The 21,241-nt window shown below is 42.7% G+C and overlaps 1 protein-coding gene across 1 annotated transcript in view; it reads left to right on the forward strand.

Annotated features, from left to right (window-relative positions):
* Positions 1–7: 7 nt before the first annotated feature.
* Positions 8–21,241, forward strand: part of SLC22A23 (solute carrier family 22 member 23) — a gene marked incomplete at its 5' end in the record, with an annotated part of 23,504 nt that continues 2,270 nt past the window's right edge. The window contains 2 exons of the mRNA XM_010173489.2: positions 8–313; positions 17,702–17,805. Of these exons, the coding sequence (XP_010171791.2) occupies positions 8–313; positions 17,702–17,805 (410 nt within the window). The remainder of the gene's footprint in view (positions 314–17,701; positions 17,806–21,241) is intronic.

Consider the following 21,241-nt stretch of genomic DNA (forward strand, 5'->3'; position numbering starts at 1 on the left):
CCTCGGGGGGCTGGGCGGTGGGTACCAGCGGACCCTGGTGCTGCTCACCTGGGTCCCGGCCCTCTTCATCGGCTTCAGCAAGTTCTCGGACTCCTTCCTCCTGGACCAGCCCGACTTCTGGTGCCGGGAGGCGGATGGACAGGGTAATTGGAGCGGGACCCTGGCACCGGGCCACGCCAACCGCAGCGGCAACGGCAGCATCTTCCCTCCGCCCGGGCTGCCCACCTCCGCGGGGGGCAACGCCAGCGAGTGCGACTGCCACGAGTGGCACTACCGCATCAGAGCCGGCCTCGTCCAAAACGTCGTGAGCAAGGTGAGAATGGCAGCTTCCCTCAGCCCCCCACCTCGTCCAGCCCTCACAGACCCCCTTGGCACTACCCTGGTCCTGCTTGGCGCCCACGTCTCCCAGAGCAAGGGGAGCAGCTGGACGCGATGCGGATCTGTCCATGTCGGGTGCCCCGTGGGTTACCTTCCCACTAAGAGCAAGTCCCACATCCCTGCAATCCTTTCCCTCCCTGGGTGTCACACCGGGTGTCCATTCTGGGGGTTTGTACCTGGGTGCTGGTCATGGCGCTGAGCTGCAAAGTTATGTCCTGGAATGGGACCCTCAGTGGCTCTTTGGGATCCCGAAATGGCAGCTGTCCTGTGACCTCGGGGTGCAGGTGTCTGTGGGAAAGGCGCTGCGGACCGGTGTCACCCGCTAGTGAGGGGAAAGGGCTGCAGAGAACGCTCCGGCTGTAGTATCGCTCGTTGTTGTGCCAGTATACTAAAGCAACTGTACAAACCAAAAACCAGGTTGATTTTTGGAGAAGCTGGTGAGGTGGTTATTGTGGGAGGAAAACAAAACGAAGTTCTACTGAATTTTTCTTGTTTTGTACTTATTCCCTTGTTTCAATAGAGTAATAGAAGAAGAAAGGTCTCGGTACTCCAGAGGCAGAAAGTGCATGCTGCTCTGTTTTGTGTTTCTCTGTGTAATGGCTAAGGTGGAAAATTTCTAGTGAGGAGGGCTGTGCCGCTTTCTGCTCTGACTTCATGTTTGCTGAGTAGCGCCTGCAAAAAAACACCTCGCCTTTTCACCTGAAAGGTTTTGCTTGTTGGTGGTACCGGCTCCTGCGAAAGTCCTGCCGTCTCCAGATGGGCCTTGTTGGTATTAACAGGGAACTGGAGCTCTTGGAAATGTAAAAATGAAACTGTTACACCAGGAAAGTAGTTCTCTTAATCTCAAGACACCCTCTAAAATCAGCAAAAATTACTTCCTGCCCAGGAGCAGTGTTTTGGATTAACTGTGTTTATCTAGTTGGGAGAAAGAAATGCAGCAATATCCGATGACTGGCATGGTTGTGCTTCAGTTAGCCAGCACGTGCTTGTATTAATCATTGAAAATCATTTCAGTTTCTCTTTGTGTCCCTTGAAAGTGTGAGCAACAGGGGAAAAGCAGGTAAAGCAAATCCCTCAAAACCTTGACCCCAGAATGGATTAAAATGAGAAAAGAAAAAAAAAGTGTAACAAAGTAACCCAGCTTTGGTCCTTTCATGAGAAAAATACAGGCAGATGGTGGACTTTAAGGGTTTGTGACATAGAAGCACATAATGAAATTTGACTTTTAAGAGAGGCAGATTTTCTTTTCTTCGTAGCCAGAAACTAAGCTATTCTTATGTTTTAGGGTTTAACACTGATGCTTGAGCATGAAAATACTGGGTTTTTTACAATGTAAACTGTAAAAATAAATTTTTTGAGAAGTTTGGATCTTTTGAATGTCATCATCAAGTTGTCCACAAAAGGTCAAGGGGGAGTTAGTTTGCTATATTGCATGCTTCTTTAAAAATAATAAAAAAGTATTCTTTGGAAGAACTTGCAGTAAAGGGCAGATCAATTTAAAGAGAAAATAAACAGCTGTGGTCCCTGCTGTCTTGTTTTCTATTAGAAAGAATAATAACAATCTTTTGAGACTACAGGCTTTTCAAGTGTGGAATTTTAATTTTTGTTGTATGCTTGCTTCTAAAAGCTTGGCAACTTTTTCTCTTTGATTTGTAATCCCATGTAATTATAATTAGGTTGTTTTCTCAGGGTCAGGATTCCTCCTTAGTTTGTGCTTTGGTGTTGTTTTGTGAGTTTTCTGGGTGGGTGTGCTGTCTGTTTTTATCTTAATGGACAAAGAGCAGAAAAACCCAGGCAGAACATCAGTGTAGCTTAATTTGGACTTGCTTTCCTATAAACTCCCAGAAGCTCTGATACTGTGGGAGCAATTCTTGTAACTGCTGACTTCTCTTACGTGCATCCTACCATCCTTTGTCAGAAAAAACTGTGCTGATAAATTCAGAAGACTGGATGTTCAGATCTCCCTTAACTCCTCTCAAAAATACATTTGTTTCTGTAATGTATTGTGCAATGTTCTCCTATTTCTAAATAGTTTTATTAAATCTTAGTCTAATACACGCTCATCTGTGTAGTAGCCAGGGGTTATATTGAAATATCACAAAGAGAGCTAAAAGTATATAAATAAAAAATGCACTTTTGTTTGGCCAGTAAATCCTCTTGTTCTCAATCTTCAGTGGTCCAAGCTAATTGCTGCTGGATGCTCCATCACTGCTCGGGAGCAGATAGCTGTCCCTAAACTGCGTTAAGCTTCCTTGTCTCCATAGCCTCTCTCCTAACAGTATCCTTCATCAGATGTTGTCTTTCTGTCCCTACTTTCTCAGCTCTCCCTTCCCTGGTGCCCATTTTCTCCCAGCCTGTGTCATGCTTGGGACTGATGGAGTGGAGATCTTGCTGTTTCCAGCCCTGCTCTGTGCTTTGCTTAGCCCCACTTATCTTGGAGTCTTTGCCGGAGCCAGGGGTGGCCTTGCACCTTCCTTGAAGAGCGGCGTTGCCACACTAGGTGCTGCCATTATCCTGACCTCCTCAATTGAGTCACCGGGAATGGTGCTTTTTATAGTGCTGCCAGTCATTAGAACTGGAAATGGTAATAAAGGACACACTGCTTATTATTTAACACTGTTGAAATACATATAGCAAAGAGGTCAGGTGCATAATTTAACCACAGGGATTCCAGTGGCCATATTAAACCACCCATCTGAGCTAATGTCCTGACTCAGTACATAAATCTTAGTCTTTAGCTTCGTTTGTACATAAATATCTTCCTTTAGGACAATTCATTTGTAAGGCTTTTTCACTGCTAAATGCTTCTTTGAGGATTTTAATCTGTTCTTTATCACAACATCACCATTATCACACTGCTATAAACAGTGTGCACGTGTATCGTTTGTGAGAGGTATATCCTGAAATAGTCTTTAGGCAAAAGGCTAGTAAAAAAAGAAAAAAAAAAAAAATCTTTTAAGTGGTCCATGTATCTCAACACTATCCAAAGGAAGGATGCTGAGAAATATTCTCCTTTTCTTTCCACGGGGAAACCTGAGGTCTCATTTTACCCATTTGCAAAGTGATGCTTCAGGTAAATTATTGGCATTAACACAATCAGCAACATAATGACAACTAAACGTGTGTAGCGGTGAAGCCTAGCAGGAAGTTGGACTGTGTACTTAGCAGGGGCTTTTCTAACTCTCTCATTAACTTTTTTTAGTGCCTGGACCTCCTGACCGTCTTGGAGCAAAGTTTCCATGGAAGCTCTTAGTTACAGGATTGATAGTTGTTGATTTTTTATTTTTTTTCCCTCTGTTACTAGGATGACCTGTCCACTGTGTTCGATTGCATTACATAGTGGGGTTGTTGGTTGTTCTGAATGCTAATTTGTACAATGGACACCAAGAGCTGATGATGGGCAAGATGGAGGCTTGATTAAATTGCAGCAGTTGATGGCACAGTATCCTGGTTCCAGATCATTCCACCTCTTGCGGGTGGTATCGAGGGAAGTGGTTAGTTGAAGGCTGTGTTTTAATCACCCAGAGCAATTATGTAATAATATTTCATGTCTAGTCACAAGGGAATTCCTGTTGTGGCTGCTTTTCTGCTCCAGATGCCTTGTCTTGCTGCAATGCTGTTCTCTTGGCTCTCAACTTCCCACTTGATTTGGGTTGAGTCATCTTCTTTCCCAAGTAACATGCCATCATTTTACCTTTTTGCCACTGGTTCCATTGTTCTCATGCCAATTTGGCTGAGCCTCTAGCAAATTGTCCCTTCCAAAAAAGCAAAGCTTAATTCAGGAGAGCCAAATGGTCCAGGGGCAGTGCTGCCGTGCAGTGAGCACCTGTCAGTGCTGTCTTGGTGTGAACTTGGACCAGCTCAGGCTGGGATGTGATGCTCTCTCTTCCTCTGTAAGGGAGGATGTCTGTGCTCTACCAGCCTTTCTTTCCCTTGCTTTTATGGCACTTTTCTTAACACTCATTGTCTGATTTCATTTGCTAACCTGATAGAAAACCTGGGAGGAGGTCTTGTGCCTGTTTCTGCATATCCTCTAGTTGGCTGCTCTGTGCAAAAAGATTTCAGAAATGCTGATGCTTTTTTATTATTTTTATTTTTATTTTCCCCTCACCTTGCAACTGCTAGGGTTTACCTTTTCAGTGTTGGATCCTGGCTGACTGGCATCTACTTAGTTCCATATCAATGAAAACCTCAAGTTATTACACCCAGTGCAGTAGTTGGGTCAGAAGTTGCAAGATTGAAGCTAGTATATCACCTGTGTCCTTGCTTCGCTTGTACAGATTGAAGGGGGTGTAAGGACCTGCAAGGCAGGTGCTTGCAGTGAGCAGGAGTATTCTAAATTTCTTTCAGATGAGGCTTTGAAATGTCTCTCTCTGCTCCTAATGGAAGCTGAAGGGGTCAAGTCCCTGTGGTCAGACATATCCAGAAATACTGGCAGATCAGAGCAAACTTCTACTACTATTTTTTTAGGGCTTCCTCAGCTATAGGGGAGATCTCAAACTGTTTTTTTCTTACTCTTCCCTCTGCAAGTTAGCTGATAAAGTGTTAGTGGTTACTAGTCTAAGTGCTCACAGGTGTGAGACATCTGCTTCTTAAAGAGTGAGCAAGGAGAGAGCTGATGGCATGTCCAGCTGCAGCTGCTCTGGGACCTGCCCAGCCACACTGAACATGGTGATGAAGTCTCCTGGTTATCAGGGTGCTGGTGAACACCCCCTAAAGCACTAGGGTGAGTTTCTGGCTGAATGGAGTGAAGGGAGGGAATGGCTGTTTTAGAAACAATATTTGTGATTTCCCTGTGGTGTGGAACTGTCCTCTGCCTGCAAACAGCAAATTACCTTATGTTGGTGTTTGAGATAACCAAGTATGATGTTATCACCAGACGACAAGTACTTGTTTAGTAACCTAGATACTGTTTTATTTATCTAGGGAGGCTGTTATGTATGGGCCAAAAAATTTTTAAGCAATTGGTCTAGAAAACAGAAACTGGGTTGAGACCGATACTGACATCAGGACTCAGGTAGTCTTAGTTTTTCTATCTGCTATGGGGTTTTTTGGCTAAAGGGAAAGTGCACAGAGTTAAAGTTTATTATCACCCTTAAGGTAAAGCATCTCGGTACAGGAATATGAATTCAGCCTACCACAGAGAGTTTGTAGCATGGGTAGAACTAACAGTAATCCTTCAGGGAGGTAGTTCCATGTTAGAATGTCTCAAAGTAATTCTCAGCTTTCCAAGACTTGCTATTGAGCCTTTCCTATTCCTCATTTTCTGTATGTATGTCAAGCAGCCGCATTTTTTTTTCTGGACGGACGTGATGTTTGAAATGGTTGGGGTTTTGTTTGGTTTTTGTTTCCACTCCCTAATACATCCTGTGTCTCAGTCATTTAGTTTAAATACACCAACTCTGCCCATGCTGTGGCAGAAGTTACAGGCTATGGTGTATATTTGCCAGCTGTTCAGGCAGTCTAAAACCAAATTTCTAAAGTGCTTTAACAATTTTACCTCTTACTCTGGCTACAAGAGTGTGATTATAGAAGATGATCTCATGTTTTTCTTAAAGCGTTTGTCAAAGAGGAGGAACTAGCACTTAGGAAAGCATCTAATTTAGAGCCAGTTCTGATGGTAATGTTAAGATGAGGATTACAGGCCAGTTCAATGTGAATTTGTTCACTTTTTAATGAAATAACATCTGAAATAGCACAAGACATGGTTTTCCTTAGCTTAAAGACTTTTGACCATACTAATAGTGCAAAGTCTTAAATTAAAGCTTTCCAAATTAATTTTAGAGAGTGGCTAAATCTAGAAAATACTGAAAGGGATCCAATGCTTTTGTGTACCTTCTATTTTTTTGTTTTCCTTGCTTGTTTTGTTTCTGCTTGGTTTCCCCTCTGTGCTACCTGGTCCCCTGCTTGGGACAGTTGCTCTCACTCACTCCATTTCATACTCCTTCCTCCTCACGCTCTTCTGCAGCACAGCCTGACCAGTGCTGGGTTACCCACAAGTAACTGTGAAATTAATTAGGCTGAGATTGTGCTGTGGAAGAAAAGAATGAGGTTTGCTGCAGAGGATGTGTAGAAGATCAGAGAACCCTGTCACAGGAAGATGCTGCAGCAGTGCTGAGTTTTCAATTCTTGTACTGAATTCCCCCAGAGTAGCTTTTTTGGGCTCCAGTGGCATCAACTCTGAAATGTGTGCTTAGCTCTCATCATGTAATGGATTAATAAGAAGGGACACCTTGTTGCCACCTTTCAATACTTAAAGGGAGCCTATAAGAAAGAGGAGGGCGAACTTTTCAGCAGGGCCTGTGGCGATAGGACAAGGAGTAATGGTTTTGAACTAAAAGAGGGTAGATTTAGACTAGGTATAAGGAAGAAATTTTTTTACGGTAAGGGTGGTGAAACACTGGAACAGGTTGCCCAGAGAAGTTGTGGATGTCCTATCATTGGAATTGTTCAAGGTCAGGTTGGATAAGACTTTGAGCAACCTGATCTAGTTGCAGATGTCCCTGTTTGCTGCAGGGGGGTTGGGCTAGATGGCTTTTAAGAGTCCCTTCCAACCCAAACCATTCTATAATTTTTATAATTTTTTTTCCTGTTGACTTTTGACAGCAGGTGACCTTGTGTGCACTCTGAATTCCCTTTTAAAGTCAAGGGGGAAGGAAGAGACCTGAAGGAGGGAGAAAGGAGGTTCAAGCCCCTTCCAGAAGGTGCCATTGGGGTGTGTTGCAGAGGCATCCAGGCAAAACCAGTGTCAGCACCTGATAACGGATCAGTGCCATACCAGAGCTGTGCTGGCCCATGCCCAGGGCAGGCACTGCGGAGCCTTCCGTGCCATCAGCCCGTAAAATCTGGCAGATAGCGATGATTAACGTGTGTGTTGAGTAGCTCCTGCCGATCCAGGCCACGTCATACCTGCTGGGAACACGCAGTAGGTCTGTGCCTGTTCCCACGCGGCAGGAGATGCATCAGCAGCTGGCTGCGGTGCGTGACTGTGGTGCAACCGGCGTGTTCATAGAATCATAGAATGGTTTGGGTTGGAAGGGACCTTTAAGGGTCATCTAGTTCAAACCCACTGCCATGATCAGGGACACCTTCCACTAGATCAGCTTGCTCAGAGCCCCATCCAACCTGGCCTTTAACGTTCCCAGGGATAGAGCTTCTACCACTTCTCTGGGTAACCTGTGCCCATGTCTCATCACCCTCGTTGTAAAAAATTACTTCCTCTTTGGGGCAGAAACTCCTGCCTGCCCTGCAAGCTGAGGAGGCAAGGGCAAACATGCTCAGGGGACGATGGGCTGGGTGCAACTCACTCCTGTTCACTCCTGTGTAGAAGACTTCTACTTCTACTTTTTTTTTTTTTTTCTTCTCCACTCATCTGCCCTGGAGGAAAATTCAATGTGTAGTGCACAGCTTTGTTAGGATTTTCATCTGGGAGAATCTCAAATGCCTGTTGTCCTACTCAAACAGAAGAAGAAAAGACTAAACTAAATAATATCCTGGTACTTGTTTCTGGGAAGCATGTTTAGATCCACGAGTAGCAAAGTTGGGAGAATCAGAAATGCTACACGTGAGACACAGGGAAAAATGGTACATTTGCCTTGTCCAGCAGCTTGTGATTTATAGTTACCCTTGTGTGCTGTTTTCAGAGCAGGGTGGTCTGGTTCCCTGGAAAAGGTTTTCAGCTCCAGAAAGTTGTGGTGGAATTTATTTTGGCTCAAGTACCATCTCCCTGTTACTTTGCAGTGCTCTGGAGCTGCCTGGTCTTCTCCTGGCCTCCAGGCCAAAGTCCATGAGTGTGTAGACAATTTCTCAATGTCCGCCCTACAAATATTACAAAGGACAGCAAATGTAAATTAAACTGTAAGACCTTTTCCCCTGCTCTGTCTCCCAGAGCTGTGTGAAGCATTGTCTGCATGAAGAATACAAGCTTGACAAACCAGTTTCTTATTTTGATTTGTAAAACAAGTGGAATATTTTTCTCCTTTCTTCATTCCCCTTAATATTTATTTAAGTTTGAATTAATACTTTTTTTTTCCCCCTCTCCCTCTCCTTTTCTTCTTACCTGAATTATAATAGCTGTAGTCCTCAAGTGATGAGAGGGCAGGGTCACGGTAACAATAATTGCATGTCAAAATTAAGGTGTCTGATCTTTTAACCTACGGTAACTTTGAGCAAGTATTTCTCATGAAAAATGGCTTCCTCCTCTTGTCATCTGCTTCCCCCTTCTCCATTTTAGAGTTTTTACACCATGCTTGACACTAGCGAGTTTTTCCCCCCAATTCTTAAAAAGGCCCAATAAGAGAGTAAATGAGGCTTTGCCATGTCAGACCTCTCAAGGCTGTGTACATCCAGTGTGTTTTACGCACACATGGTTTTGGCAGCCTGAAAAATACCAGTCCTCAAAGTGTTAACTTGTTTTCGATACTCGGATGATAGGAAATGTTAATATTTAACCAAAATATTGTGGGGTTTTTTTTTACATATAACTTCTATTTACAATGCCTAGTACTGTTCTAAATACAAATTAGAAAAGCTTTTCAACATTTTATTTAGTTTGGTCACAAAGCCAGTCACAGCAGCATGTACCTTGATGAGAATAAAGGTTATCTTCAGCTGAAAACCAAGGGATAGCACCCAAAAAAATGATTTTCAGTGTATGTCTCAGTCAATCCTAGTGATAGGTGATGTTACTCCTGGTCTTTTCACACAGTCGGAGGAACACAAACAGCTATGGGTCTTAAAGCAAAGAACAGGTTTAAAGGTAGTCAGCTTTGTGCCAGTGGCTCCTAATGATATCAGAATACATGCAGAAAAGATACAACACAGAGATGTAAAAGAGAGATGGAAATATCCTTATCCTGCTCTCTGGAAAGTTATGAATACAGTGTTGATGAAAGCTGTAAGCAGGATTTTGTATCTCCCAACTCTTTGATGTTAGATGACATTACGGAGTTGGAAAAAGTGAAGCAGATAGCATCAGCTGAGAAACAAGTTAGTTGACTAATCTGGTGAGGGCGAAAACTGGAGAAGATCAAAATGTCTCAGAATAAAGGGAACTACTGCTACTAAAAATAAAAGAAGTAATGATGGAGAAGTGAGTGGTATATGGATGTTACTAAAATTAATTTAATCATGTTGAGTATTCAGAAGACTGTCATATGATTAACAAATCATATTTTAATTGTTAGCGTATTAGTGATGATTATTTACTTAGCAAACTTCCTTCTTCCCTCTCCCAGTGGGGAAAAGAAACAGATCTGTGATGATAGCACGGTTGTGAACAGAAGAGCTAATTGCTCCTGATTAAAGTGTGAAGTTGAAGGGTAGATTAAACTTTTCTAGTTTTGCAGTGTTTCAGGTGGCATCTCATTATCTTGAGACTCTGCTGATGTGCTCAGTGGACAGCTTGAAGAGTCTTTTTTTGCTTATGGCATAGACTAAGGAATAATTTAGCACAGAGCATTTGATTTAAAGTCTTTTCCAGGTTAGTCTACTGGCTGTGAAATGTAGTCTGTTTGTGTCCTCTGGCATATTTGAAGTTTTGGGCTTGTTTTGCGATTGCAGTGGTGCTTGTGCTGTTTCACCATGCTGGGAAATGGCTCTTACAGGTGAGCTGTGACTGCAATGCATTAGGTATGACACAGATGTGCATGGTGCAGCTCAGCTGGCAGCCTGGTGCTGCTTCAGTGGGCGCAAGCAGGAGATGCTACAGTAATGCATCTGCTGTTGGCATCACCTTCCTGCTGCTGGGTGGGGAACGGGGCCACGCATGTACTGGGTATGAGCGGGACAGCGTCTCCCCATGGGGCATGGGGGGACAGCCCAATTACCCTGAGGTAATTGAAATAGGAGGCAGTGTATCTCTGGCTCTCTGATTGTGAGCAACTTGACACCACCTGTACCTTAGGTTGTCCCATCTTCACAATGGAGTTGCAGGTTATAAACCAGGAAGAAGTGCTATCTTATGTATTGAGGTTCACACAGTGATGTGTGGCCGCATGGCACTGAGCATGTGTGCTTTATTTCTAAGGCAGACTTAAAGAAGATAAACTTGAAAAATTAATGTGGAAATTTCACAGCTAAGTCATGCATATCTGAAAATGTTGTTTTAAAAGATGTATTTCAGCAACTTCAACCATGTTAAACTTCAGAAACCATTAGGGAAATTTGTGAAGTCCACAGTTGTGCAGTCCTGTACTGTTTTGCAGGGATGGAAACTGTTTTTGTAGGTACGTGAAACTGCTTTCATACAACACTGCACAATCTAATTATATCTTTCTTGGAAGACTGCTAAGCACATGTCCTTTGGTTCACGCGCCCTCTCCTCTTTCTCTCTCCCCATTTCTCTCCTTCCCCCATGTCCCCCAAACTTTTGGCTTTGTGGTGTTAGTAAGAAGTAGTTTCTTTGCTTTATTTTTTAAATGGTATGTTGTCCCAGCAGTTATATCTCTAGTTAAAGTAACCTGACAATGTCTGTGTAAATGACCTTGTGCTCACTGTTCATGAGTGATTTTCCTGGGCTGCAGCTTTCCCTAAACCAGCTGTCCACTGCGGTCAGAAATGGTTTACTGGCTTCCAAGTATGAAAAGTGCAGAACATGTTGTTCCCACTGTAAGAAAAATGAATGGGACAAGAAGCTGAACAAAACAATCATAGCAAGCTCCAGTGTACGGGAACAGGTACCCCAGATTTGTTGGGACAGGGAAGGAGGCAGATGTTGGGCAAAAGATGATACTCTGGTACAAACAGCATCTATCTCTCTGGCTACCCGAGTAAAAGTTCTTGCGAACTGGGATGTTTCTAAACCTCTCAAAATACCATTGTGTACTTGCTCAGTAAAAATTTGTTTATTAGAAGGAATTGTCTTTAAGAGGTCCTAAGCACTCAGGCACTGGTCAAAGATTTTCAGCAAAAGCATCTACTTATGATACAGCTGAGGAAAGATAAATGTATTCAGCACTTGAAGGTCGAGCATCATACAGAGAGGAAGCAGCTTAAAAGTCAGGTGTTGACTGTGTGGTGAGTTGAGGCATTCCAGTGTAGGTGGTGTAGGCTTCTTTGAGTTGCTGTTCAAAGAAAACAAACAGTGAAACCTCTCAATAGCTGGTTTGATGTTTTTCTTGTGTTTTTTTTTTTTTTTTTAATGACTCTTCAGTTTTCCAGCTAAGTCCAGTGGTATCTGATAAGAATATAAGGAAAGTTGTAGTTCAGAGATGTTTGGTTCTCAATGTATCTGATCATAGAAAGACAAAATCATTCATTTTTATACCTTCTTCTGAAGTCTTCCAGGATTATTTGATTTAATTTTTTACTCTTCTGAATGTCCCTATTTTGAAATGTGAGCTTCTTGATACTTCCACCCAGCTGGTTGTACGGGTGGTCAAAAAATTCCAGGTGTGCTCAAAAACACTTTATTGACACTTGAAATACAGGGAGTGCTTTGCCCAGCTGTGATCTCAAAGGAGAGGCATCCCTACCCTGAACCTTGAAGGTTAAATAGTTTAAATGCTCTGTTGTTGCCACAGCTGAGAGGGAGGAAACCACCCCAGCCTCAAGTGTTGCAGTTGGGCTGGCACGTCCCTCTGGGAGACTTCTGTAACATCTTCACTGTGGTTTAACTGATCAGTTATTTTCTGTAAAGCTGAGCATTGTGCCATTTTTCTGGAACTTGTACACTTTCTTACATTAAAAATGCAGCCAGAGGGTCATCTTTGGCCAAGGGTTAAGAAGGGAAGGAGAGAAATGTTGTCCTGTAACAGCCTGGATGGAAATCTTGGTACAGTGGTCTCCTGTGGCTGTAATTATAAGTGCTACTCAGATAGTTTAGTAATGGGAAAAGGCATTAGTGGTAGGTATATTAGGGTAAGTACTGACTTTTTTTTGCTTTTTTATTGTGTTTTTTTGGATTGATTTTTTTTTTTGTGTGTGAGGTTTTTTGTTTTGTTTTTTGGTGGGGTTTCTTTTGTTTTGTTTTTTGTAGTACTTGGTCTGTTGACTTGGAGCTTTTCCTCCAGGAATAAATACCGGAAGACTGTTTGCTTTTTATTACATATATTGTATGAAAAGCATAACTTAAAAAAATATATTTTATTATTTTTAAAAACAACTTTGTGGTTTGCATTTTTTTGGAAAAACACCCTTAGAGAATCTGAGGGCATCATAAATTTAAACTCTCACTAGATGAGGTATTCATATAGAAGATGAATACTAGTGCTGTGCAGGGGAAAATTGACAGGGTTTGGTTGTAAAAAGATGAAGCAGGAAGGAAAGGAACAAAGAAAGAAGAGACCAAACATACAGAGACCTCAGTGACGAATGATAGATTTTTATTTAATGACCTTAAAATTGCCATCGATGCAGAGAGCAGTTGGAGCAGGGCTGTGATCTGCCCACAGACTGTCTGTGGAAGGGTCTGCTTTCTTTCAGCAGTGGTCCATTGATGATGCCCACATCAGTCATTGGAAACGAACTGTGAACCTACGTTGTGGGGAGAGGGTGTGTGTGTGTGTCCAGGTCCCCTCTCGTGGGCTCTTTGTGCCAGGCTCCAGGCAAGTGCTAGACCAGAGCATCTGTCATCCTTTGCCCTTTTTAGGACAGAAGGGTCTGCCTTGCACGTCTTCATGCAATCAGAGTGAAGGTAGAACAAGCCAAATCCTTGGCAGACATTTTATTATGAACTTTTAGCAGTGGATATTCAGCGTGCTTAGGTGCCACAGACAGTGTTGTGGCCTCTGGAGGACAAGTGCCTTCGAGGCAGGAGCCCTTAATTGAGACAGCTTGTGTTTGTAGTAATAAACACACAGAAGACTTTGCCACTTTTATAACTTAACTTCAGTGCAAATAGTGACTCACTGCATGAGCCCTATCCAAATATTCACCCCTTGTAAAGAAACTACAGGACAGTTACTTCTTGGGCGTGTTACCTTTTGCCAGATGTCTTCCCAAGCATCTTGTGTTTCAAACAGTCCTCCATCTTGATGTGCAGCACAGTGACTCACAGCACGGGTGGTGACTCACTGATATCAATTAAACATTAGGATCCCGAAGGTGTGACTCCTTAAGATTTGACAAAAAAATGCTGTCACAATATGAAGAAAAAAAAATAAATTTGCAGTATACTGCACATTTGCATAGGTGGTAAATTCTCTACATTGTTGTACTGCTATGAAAAAAAGCTTTTTTTTTTTTAAATGCTCTCTTTCCACCAGCATATTTTATACACAGTTATTTTGGTTTCAGCATAGCAATACAGTTCTATTGGTTTAGCCAGTCACTTTATCCAATCTCTTCCATTAGGAGGATGGATGGAGGACAGAAAGACAGACAAAACCCAGGGAGTACTGTAAATTTAGCAGCACCCTTCCTTTAGGCTCGGTGCTGTTAACTCCCAAGTGGGACACCAGGAGATTCACCAAGAGCAGTTACAGGATTTAATGGTCTCTGCTTGTAACAGATTAATCAACCTTTTGTAAGCAGCGGCAGAGGATTACTGTCTAGTCTCCAGCCAAAACAGTCTCCCAGTGCAGATTTACTTGGAGTGCCACTTGAACTCTCATCAGCACTGCCCAGCCCTGTGTTTTGTTCTGCAAAACTTGAAACTACCAGCGCTTACAGCAGGACCTGCCACAGCTCCAGGCACAGCCATGCTGTGCAGGCACGTGTCGAATACAGAATCACACAGTTGCCCAGACTGGAAAAGGCCTTTAAGATTGGAGTCCAATCATTAACCCAACACTGACAAGTCCTTGACTAAGCTGTGTCCCTCAGCACTATGTCTACATGACTCTTCAATCCCTCCAGGGATGGGGACTCCACCACTGCCCTGGGCAACCCCTTCCAATGCCCGAGAACCCTTTCAGGAAAGAAATTCTTCCTAATATACAATCTTAACTGCCCTTGGTGCAACTTGAGGCCATTTCCTCGTGTCCTGTTACTTGGTTGAACAGACCGACCCCCACCTCTCTCCACCCTCCTTTCAGGTAGTTACAGAGAGTAATGAGGTCTCCCCTCGGCCTCCTTTTCTCCAGGGTAAACAACCCCAGTTCCCTCAGCCTCGTAACACTTGTTCTCCAGCCCCTTCACCAGCTTTGTTGCCCATCTCTGGACACGCTCCAGCACCTCCATGTCCTTCTTGTAGTGAGGGACCCAGAACTGAACCCAGCACTTGAGGTGCAGCCTCACCAGTGCCCAGTACAGGGGTAAGAGAGCTTCCCTGGTCCTGCTGGCCACACTATTCCAAGCCCCAGTGTACATGAGCGGAGAGGCAGAGTTGGTGCTATATAATGGTTCCTGCTTTATTTCTAGCTCTTCAAAGCTGAGGCTGCAGTCCTTTGCCTTTGGCTTTTGGATGGGAAAGGGAAGGGGACCGCAGGTCTCTGGCAGAATTTCTGCACTTTCAGCATGACAGAGCCTTGCTGGTTTGCTCTGCTGCTGTGTTAAGATGGGTGGGGATGATACACTAGCTATTAAATATGTATGTTGTCCTATTAATGTCATCTTTACTTGAGTCTGCTTTTGACTGCAGCATCCATTTTTCTTTTGTCTCTCTCTCTGTGAGTCCAATGCCCTGGTGGCACCCACCACTGTCCTGCTGACTTTATTTTGAATAAATGCTTCACAACAGCCTCTTTCGGGTTTGTGATAGCTGCCAGAAGAGAAACTGGGGTATGTTCTTAGTACTGAGTAATTTGGGGTAGTGGCAGATTCTCTGAAAGTTTGTGCTAAAGCAACTGTTCAAATATTTCACTATTTTCCTGTTGACAAATTCTGAGGCGTTTGGAGATCGAGAGATTCAGGGAAGGTCAGGGGCTGTCTGTGTCTGTCAGCACCCACATTAGGCTGCCCTTGTGGGCTTGGGGCGTCAGCTCTGATTTACGTTGGACCACAGAGTGTGTGCTTAACCCAGGGCAGGAAAGGGCCAGATGCAGGGTTTGCAAAAAAATACATGTTTTTATTTTCAGAGCAGCTGGGGAGTTGGGCAATAGCCCTAAAAACAAACAAACAATGGCTGCAGATAAGTTATCAAGAGGAGTGGGTGCATTTTAGGTACCACTGAAGGACAGGCTGATAGGTTGACTTTTCTTCTGCTTCTGAACTCTTATTCTGTGTGCCAGTGTGCCAGAGTGGTTTGATATCTGTTGTCTTGGCCTGAAATTTCACAACAGCTCTTCATGAGATTTTGGCTTTCAGCCATGAACGTGTTGGGCTGTGTGTAATCTGGTACTGCACATGTGACTAGTGAGCTGTGAAAATGAAAAGGTACAAGGATATTTGCTTTTTCTTTTTGTGCTTGGATGACAGCACCGTTCCTCTGTCAGCAATAAGATTAAAAATTAACAACTTGTAGAAATTGCCTTTAAAAAACCATTCTTGTATAAAAATTACTGGTTTTCATAAACTTAATTTGTACTCTACAAACAAAAATGATTTCTCATTTTTAAGGAGCATATACACCTTCTGGATTGTGAAAATACACCCAAAGAACTTGAAAGCCTGCCTGGAGCTCAGATGTGCCTCATGAATTTTGTTTTGTTTGCAGCTTGTCTGGGCAGATACTTTTCTTTCCTAACTGGAGATTGGTTCTATAGTTGCAAATATTAGTAATTGCATTTCCTTCACTTGCTAAATACTTCTAAAAAGTCAACATCTTCGGAGAGCATCCTCACTGCCTTACTGAGCTGTTTGCTGCAAATAATTCATAGCTATTTGTTGGAAAATAATACTTGCTCGTACTACTTGCTTTTGGTTCCTTACTGCCTTCAGTCTGTAGGTTGGAAGATCAGACATGTAGTCACAACTTCTACAAATTACTGCAGCGAGGAATTCAAAAATACAGTAAACTGAAACAAAAAGCTTGAGCCTGAAAGCTGGCATGTTTCTTTTGGCCACAAAAGTTCTATACTAGTTGGTGAGATGGTATATTGCAGCGAGGACATCTGTGATGTTGAACGAGAGGGCGGAGTCAGAGCTGGCCTTATTTGTAGAAGGACTCTATGTTATGGAAATGCTTAAAAATGCGGCACACCTAATTAAACTCTTTTTGAGGAAAGCTTTCTGTTGAAGTTGCATCTGTCTTAAAATTGAATTGCATACTTCCACTTTGTGCTTTTTTGCCATGAAACTTCATTTACTGATGTCAGGAGAGCTGGTACTATTACATTACACAGGAACGGGCATGTATTCTGCAAAGTTTCAGTCCTGGAGGTTCTGACTACCCAAAGTTAGCTATACTTATTCTTCATGAAATGTGCACAGTTCCCATTGCCATCAGTATTTGAACACTTCACAAACCACGGACAAACATACCTTCCTACACTTATTCAAGGGTGTAATAGTACTAGCCACACTTTAGAGAGATTAAGTTACATATCTGAGGGCAATGAGGGTGTTGGGCTAAAGCCAGGAATGCAGCCTGGCTCTCCTGAGGCTCAGTCTAATACCTCAGGGGAAAATATCTTGGAGTTTAGGAAAGCCTTACTAGGAATCTTGCTGTTCCCATCTTTCTCGTGGGAATAAGGCAGTGCCCTAATGATGGGGTGCCTGAAATGGTCCATTTTCTCTTCCTTTGGCCAGCAAGGGTAATTTCAGTATCAGGGGTAGCTTTCATGTGGAGGTTCAACCCCTGTCTGATCTCGGAGCTGTGAAATGTCACTGTGGGAGCTGCTGTCCCAAGGAGTTGTACAGCTCAACTGAGATCTCTGGCTGCCCTGTTGGGCTCTGTGCCATGATCTGGCTTTTCAGACCCGACCTGATGAGCCATGCTGTTGGTCAATCTTCATCCCCTTCCACCGCCTAGGGAACCAAGATGCTTTTCTGAAAGCAAAAGTCTCTTGCTGCTTTGTCCATGGGAGCCTGAAGCTAATGTCCGTGAGGGGTCTGTGGCAAAGCAGCTGCTTTTCCCCATGTTTCCAAGCGGCCCTGAGGAGGTCAATAGAAGAACTTGCTCTTGAATTTCTGGGCTGGCTGCTGGTGGGCTTCACGGGGTGGTGGTAGTAGGTGTCTGAGGCTGCTACAGTGAGATGCTCAGCTACATCAGTACTGACAATGTCCAAACTCATGTGGCGGGAGAGGGGGAGACTTAAGCATTGGATATTGTGATTTTATAATTAAGGGTCTGATAAAACTCAGAGAAGTAAACAAGTCTTTAATTTCCTTCTTGGGATCTGCCTTTTGACTCGGGGGGGGGAAAGCTTTTGTCTGCCACTTCCATGCACTCATGCTAGGACTGAAATTTGGAAGAAGATCTACACCAGTGTTACTATGTTTAAACTCATGTGAGAATAACTAATTTATTTCAATTTATATGTCTCTTTTGTTTTCCTTCTAGTGGGATCTTGTTTGTGATTCTGCCTGGAAAGTCCACATTGCTAAATTCTCCCTACTTGTAGGATTAATCTTCGGTCACTTAATAACAGGATGTATAGCTGACTGGTAAGTGAAAAATCTTTTAATGCAATGTAACTATAAATAAATAACAATAAAATATTAAATGTTGTTTTGATTTTCTTCTACTTTATGTTCATGAAGAACATTTGCATAATGATTTTTCATGTTCAGAAAGAAGCATGATGAATAAACAGCTTAAAACTCTGTATTAATTGCTTGAACTGAGTAGTTGATATCAAGGTAAATAAAGTGAAAATAAGCTATTTGATAGTTAACTTAGTTATTTCCTCCTGACACAGTTTATTACAGCTGTGGGGCTATTACAGAATTAAGTATTTTCTTATTATGTAAGTGAAGCCTTTGGTTTAGAGTTTTCTTTTGGTTTTTGTTGTGGTTTTTTTTGGGGGGGGGGTTTAACCAAGAGGTAGGGCCAAAAGAAATTGGAAGCAGCATTGGTTTGACTGAATACAGGACTAGTGTAATGTCAACCTTGTGCTTACACAGGGTCTTTTGGGGGGTAGAGGGCTGTTTTTTGCAAACCTTTCCGTTGTTCTATTTTTAAAGTTCTTGTTAAGCAAACATTTTGATGCAGTGTTAAGGAATCGCTGACTTACGTGCTGTTTGAGGTATTAAATTTAAAAGCATAGAGTGCAATTCCTTAAACTGCAGTAGTGAAAACATTGGATACCTCAGTTATTCAGAGAGGTCAGATTTTCTTTAAAGAAAGGGTCTTGTAGTGCAAAAGAGGGGAGGAAAAAATTTAAAGGCACAATTCAAGTGATTTCAGTGGGAACTTGCAGCATCTGAAACAATAGCTCTGTGATGCTGCCCCAGTCACTTCAAGCGGCTTTCAGCACAGTTGCCAATGTTGGTGCTTCAAATGTCCCCAGTTTAACTCTTTTGCCATTCATTAAAAGAGGAAAGGAAGAAGAGAAGTTGCCTATTAGGGTAATCTTACAAAGCCTCAGCAACTCACCACTCAGTTGGGAGAGAAAAGGCCCCCTGCAGCTGTGCAGTAATTTGGCTCAAATATTTGAAGCAAAATTGCATCTTAATTCTTGAATAGTCACTAAAAATTTTTAGGCAAGTGAGGAATCATGACTTTTCAGTGAAGCAGGGAACATGCATGATGAAATACAGTTGAATTTGATTAAAATATTGAAGTAATACAGAGCTCTAACAACACATAGAAAGTATAGCGGGGAAATGAATGAGGGATCTTGCTTGGTTTTCCTAAAAAGGAATCAGTGTGGAGAAAGCAGACTTATTGCCAAGTTAGGAAAATGCTGTGTAGTTGACAAATAAGTCACAAATAAGTGAACAAGTTGTTGCCTGAGGCACTGGCTTCAAGAGAGAAATGCAGGAAGCAGATCTAATAGCTCTCTACCACCAAGAGAAGGAGCATCCTGTGCTTCCATGCATTTCTGTCCCCAGTGTGTACTTTGTGCTGCCATGTGCACTTGTTGGACCCCTCTGCAAGCTACTTAGCTGAGCTAATGCAGCATAAAATTAGCCTGGTATAAAAATTAGATTTGGTTTGTTGGGTTTTTGGTTTGTTTTGGTTTTTTTGTATTGGTTTGTTGGGGGTTTTTTTAGTGAGTTTGAGAGAGTTCAGGGAGAATCTGGTTTCCAGCTGTGGTGTAAAGGAGAAAAAGGGTAACTTGGTGGCTGGAGGAACAGGTGAGTCTCTTGCCCTATTGTGGATGACTAGAAAGGACAAGGTTTGCTGCCACTAAACCCAGTCCTTGTGCTCCTCTTTAGTCCCTGTCCTTGCCATCTGATGGAACTAAGCTAGCAGGGTTCCTGCTCTGGATAGGCTTTTTGTCATTTAGCAGTAGCGTTTGGGGCTGGTAAAGAAGGCTTAAATGGGATTTACTTAGGTATTTAATCACAATTTGAGTTTCTACTAAGGCAGGGAGTTGTGTGGAGAGACAGATATAAAAGGGATTGTATCTGTAAAAAGAGAAAAAGAACAAAAAAAAGGATGTCAGTCCCAAGCGAGAGCAAGGGAGATTAATCACAGTAATGTGTGAAAGTGTTACAGACTTTCAAAACCTGTTTTCATTTCACTTATATACCACTGTCCAATTTAGATAATTAGAAGATGCTCTTTTTTTTGGTACCATTAGGGTTTGGGGCTTTGCTTTTCCTTTTTATAGGAAAGATTTTAAAGATGTACATGGCGAAGGCGAAAAGTATATTAAAGTAATTTGCTAAGTAAACTGAGTGGTCTACTTTCAAAGTACAGTAGGTGTGCACGCTTGGATAACTCTACACTTAGATAGCTCTATGTGGCCCATCTATAGGAAAAAGGTCTGTAAACACATTTAGCTGTGTGAAGATCATGTCCAACATGGATAAGTTACTCATTCAACAGGCAGAGGGTGGCTGGTGGTGTTGCCTGCTCTGGTGGACAGAGGCTGTTGAGGTCTCTGTGGAAAGCTTCCCTCTGGAGCAGGCAGGCTTGGTGTTCATGTAGCATCAAGACAGTAGGTCTCTGCCTCTCATTGCCTAGTACTGACCCTGCTGTGCAACCTGCTCTGATGCTTTATGGAGCCTTTGTGACACTCCAAGTCCCAAAACCTGCAAAGAATGGCACAGGGAAGAACAATTGATCAGCAGCAAGAGCAAGGTACATGCGTAGGAGCAAGAGAAGAGCAGGTCTTGTCCTCAAACCCATTCACTTTCCCCCTGTGGTACAACTCTGATGACATTAGGAGTATCTTTATGATGCATCTGCATATCACACTGTGCGGATTGCAGGTTCTTTAAAAGCCTGAGGTTGCTCATATCCCTAGCTATTTACCTGTGCAGGCAGCATTTAGCATTTGATCTAGATAATAGTATGCAGTGTAGGCTGAGACTTTTGTGACACAGAAATCTCTCTGGAATAGTTTGGATGGCAACAGATAGCATCCCGAGGCTGTTTTACCAGAAAGATTGTGTATGTTTTAATTTCTCGCAAGCTTTTCCATGTGCTGTTAGTCAGATAACTCTGACTACATATAAAAGGCTTTTTTTCTTTTTTTTTTTTTTTTCTCGTAATGCTCTAAGGCACTATCCTGTCAAAACACAGCTAGATCACCAAATATATGGCTGATAGCTGCCCTGGAGTATTGATTTTATTTATTTATTTATTTATTTATTTATTTATTTATTTATTTATGTATTTGCGAGGAATGTGCTCTATGCCTTGGTGAGGAAGGAGACTAGCTTTGTGCCTGGGAGGAGGCACTGATGATGCCTCTTACCAGAGGGCTTATCTGTCCTCAGTTAGCTTTCACAGGCCCAGGAGGGTCTTGGATTTCCTGAATCTTTATTAGCAGTGACAATTCATTTGAATAACTTGAATAGTGTTAGAAGAAATTTCACATCCTAATGATGGATAATCTCGAGTGAAGACAGTGGAAGGAGGCAAGGAAGGAACTGATGTATGCTAAGCATGAGGTCTTTATTATTCAACATCAGGGAATGGCAGGGG

This window comes from Antrostomus carolinensis, unplaced genomic scaffold (assembly GCF_000700745.2).
Source record: "Antrostomus carolinensis isolate BGI_N321 unplaced genomic scaffold, ASM70074v2 scaffold12680, whole genome shotgun sequence".
NCBI classification, from domain to species: domain Eukaryota; kingdom Metazoa; phylum Chordata; class Aves; order Caprimulgiformes; family Caprimulgidae; genus Antrostomus; species Antrostomus carolinensis.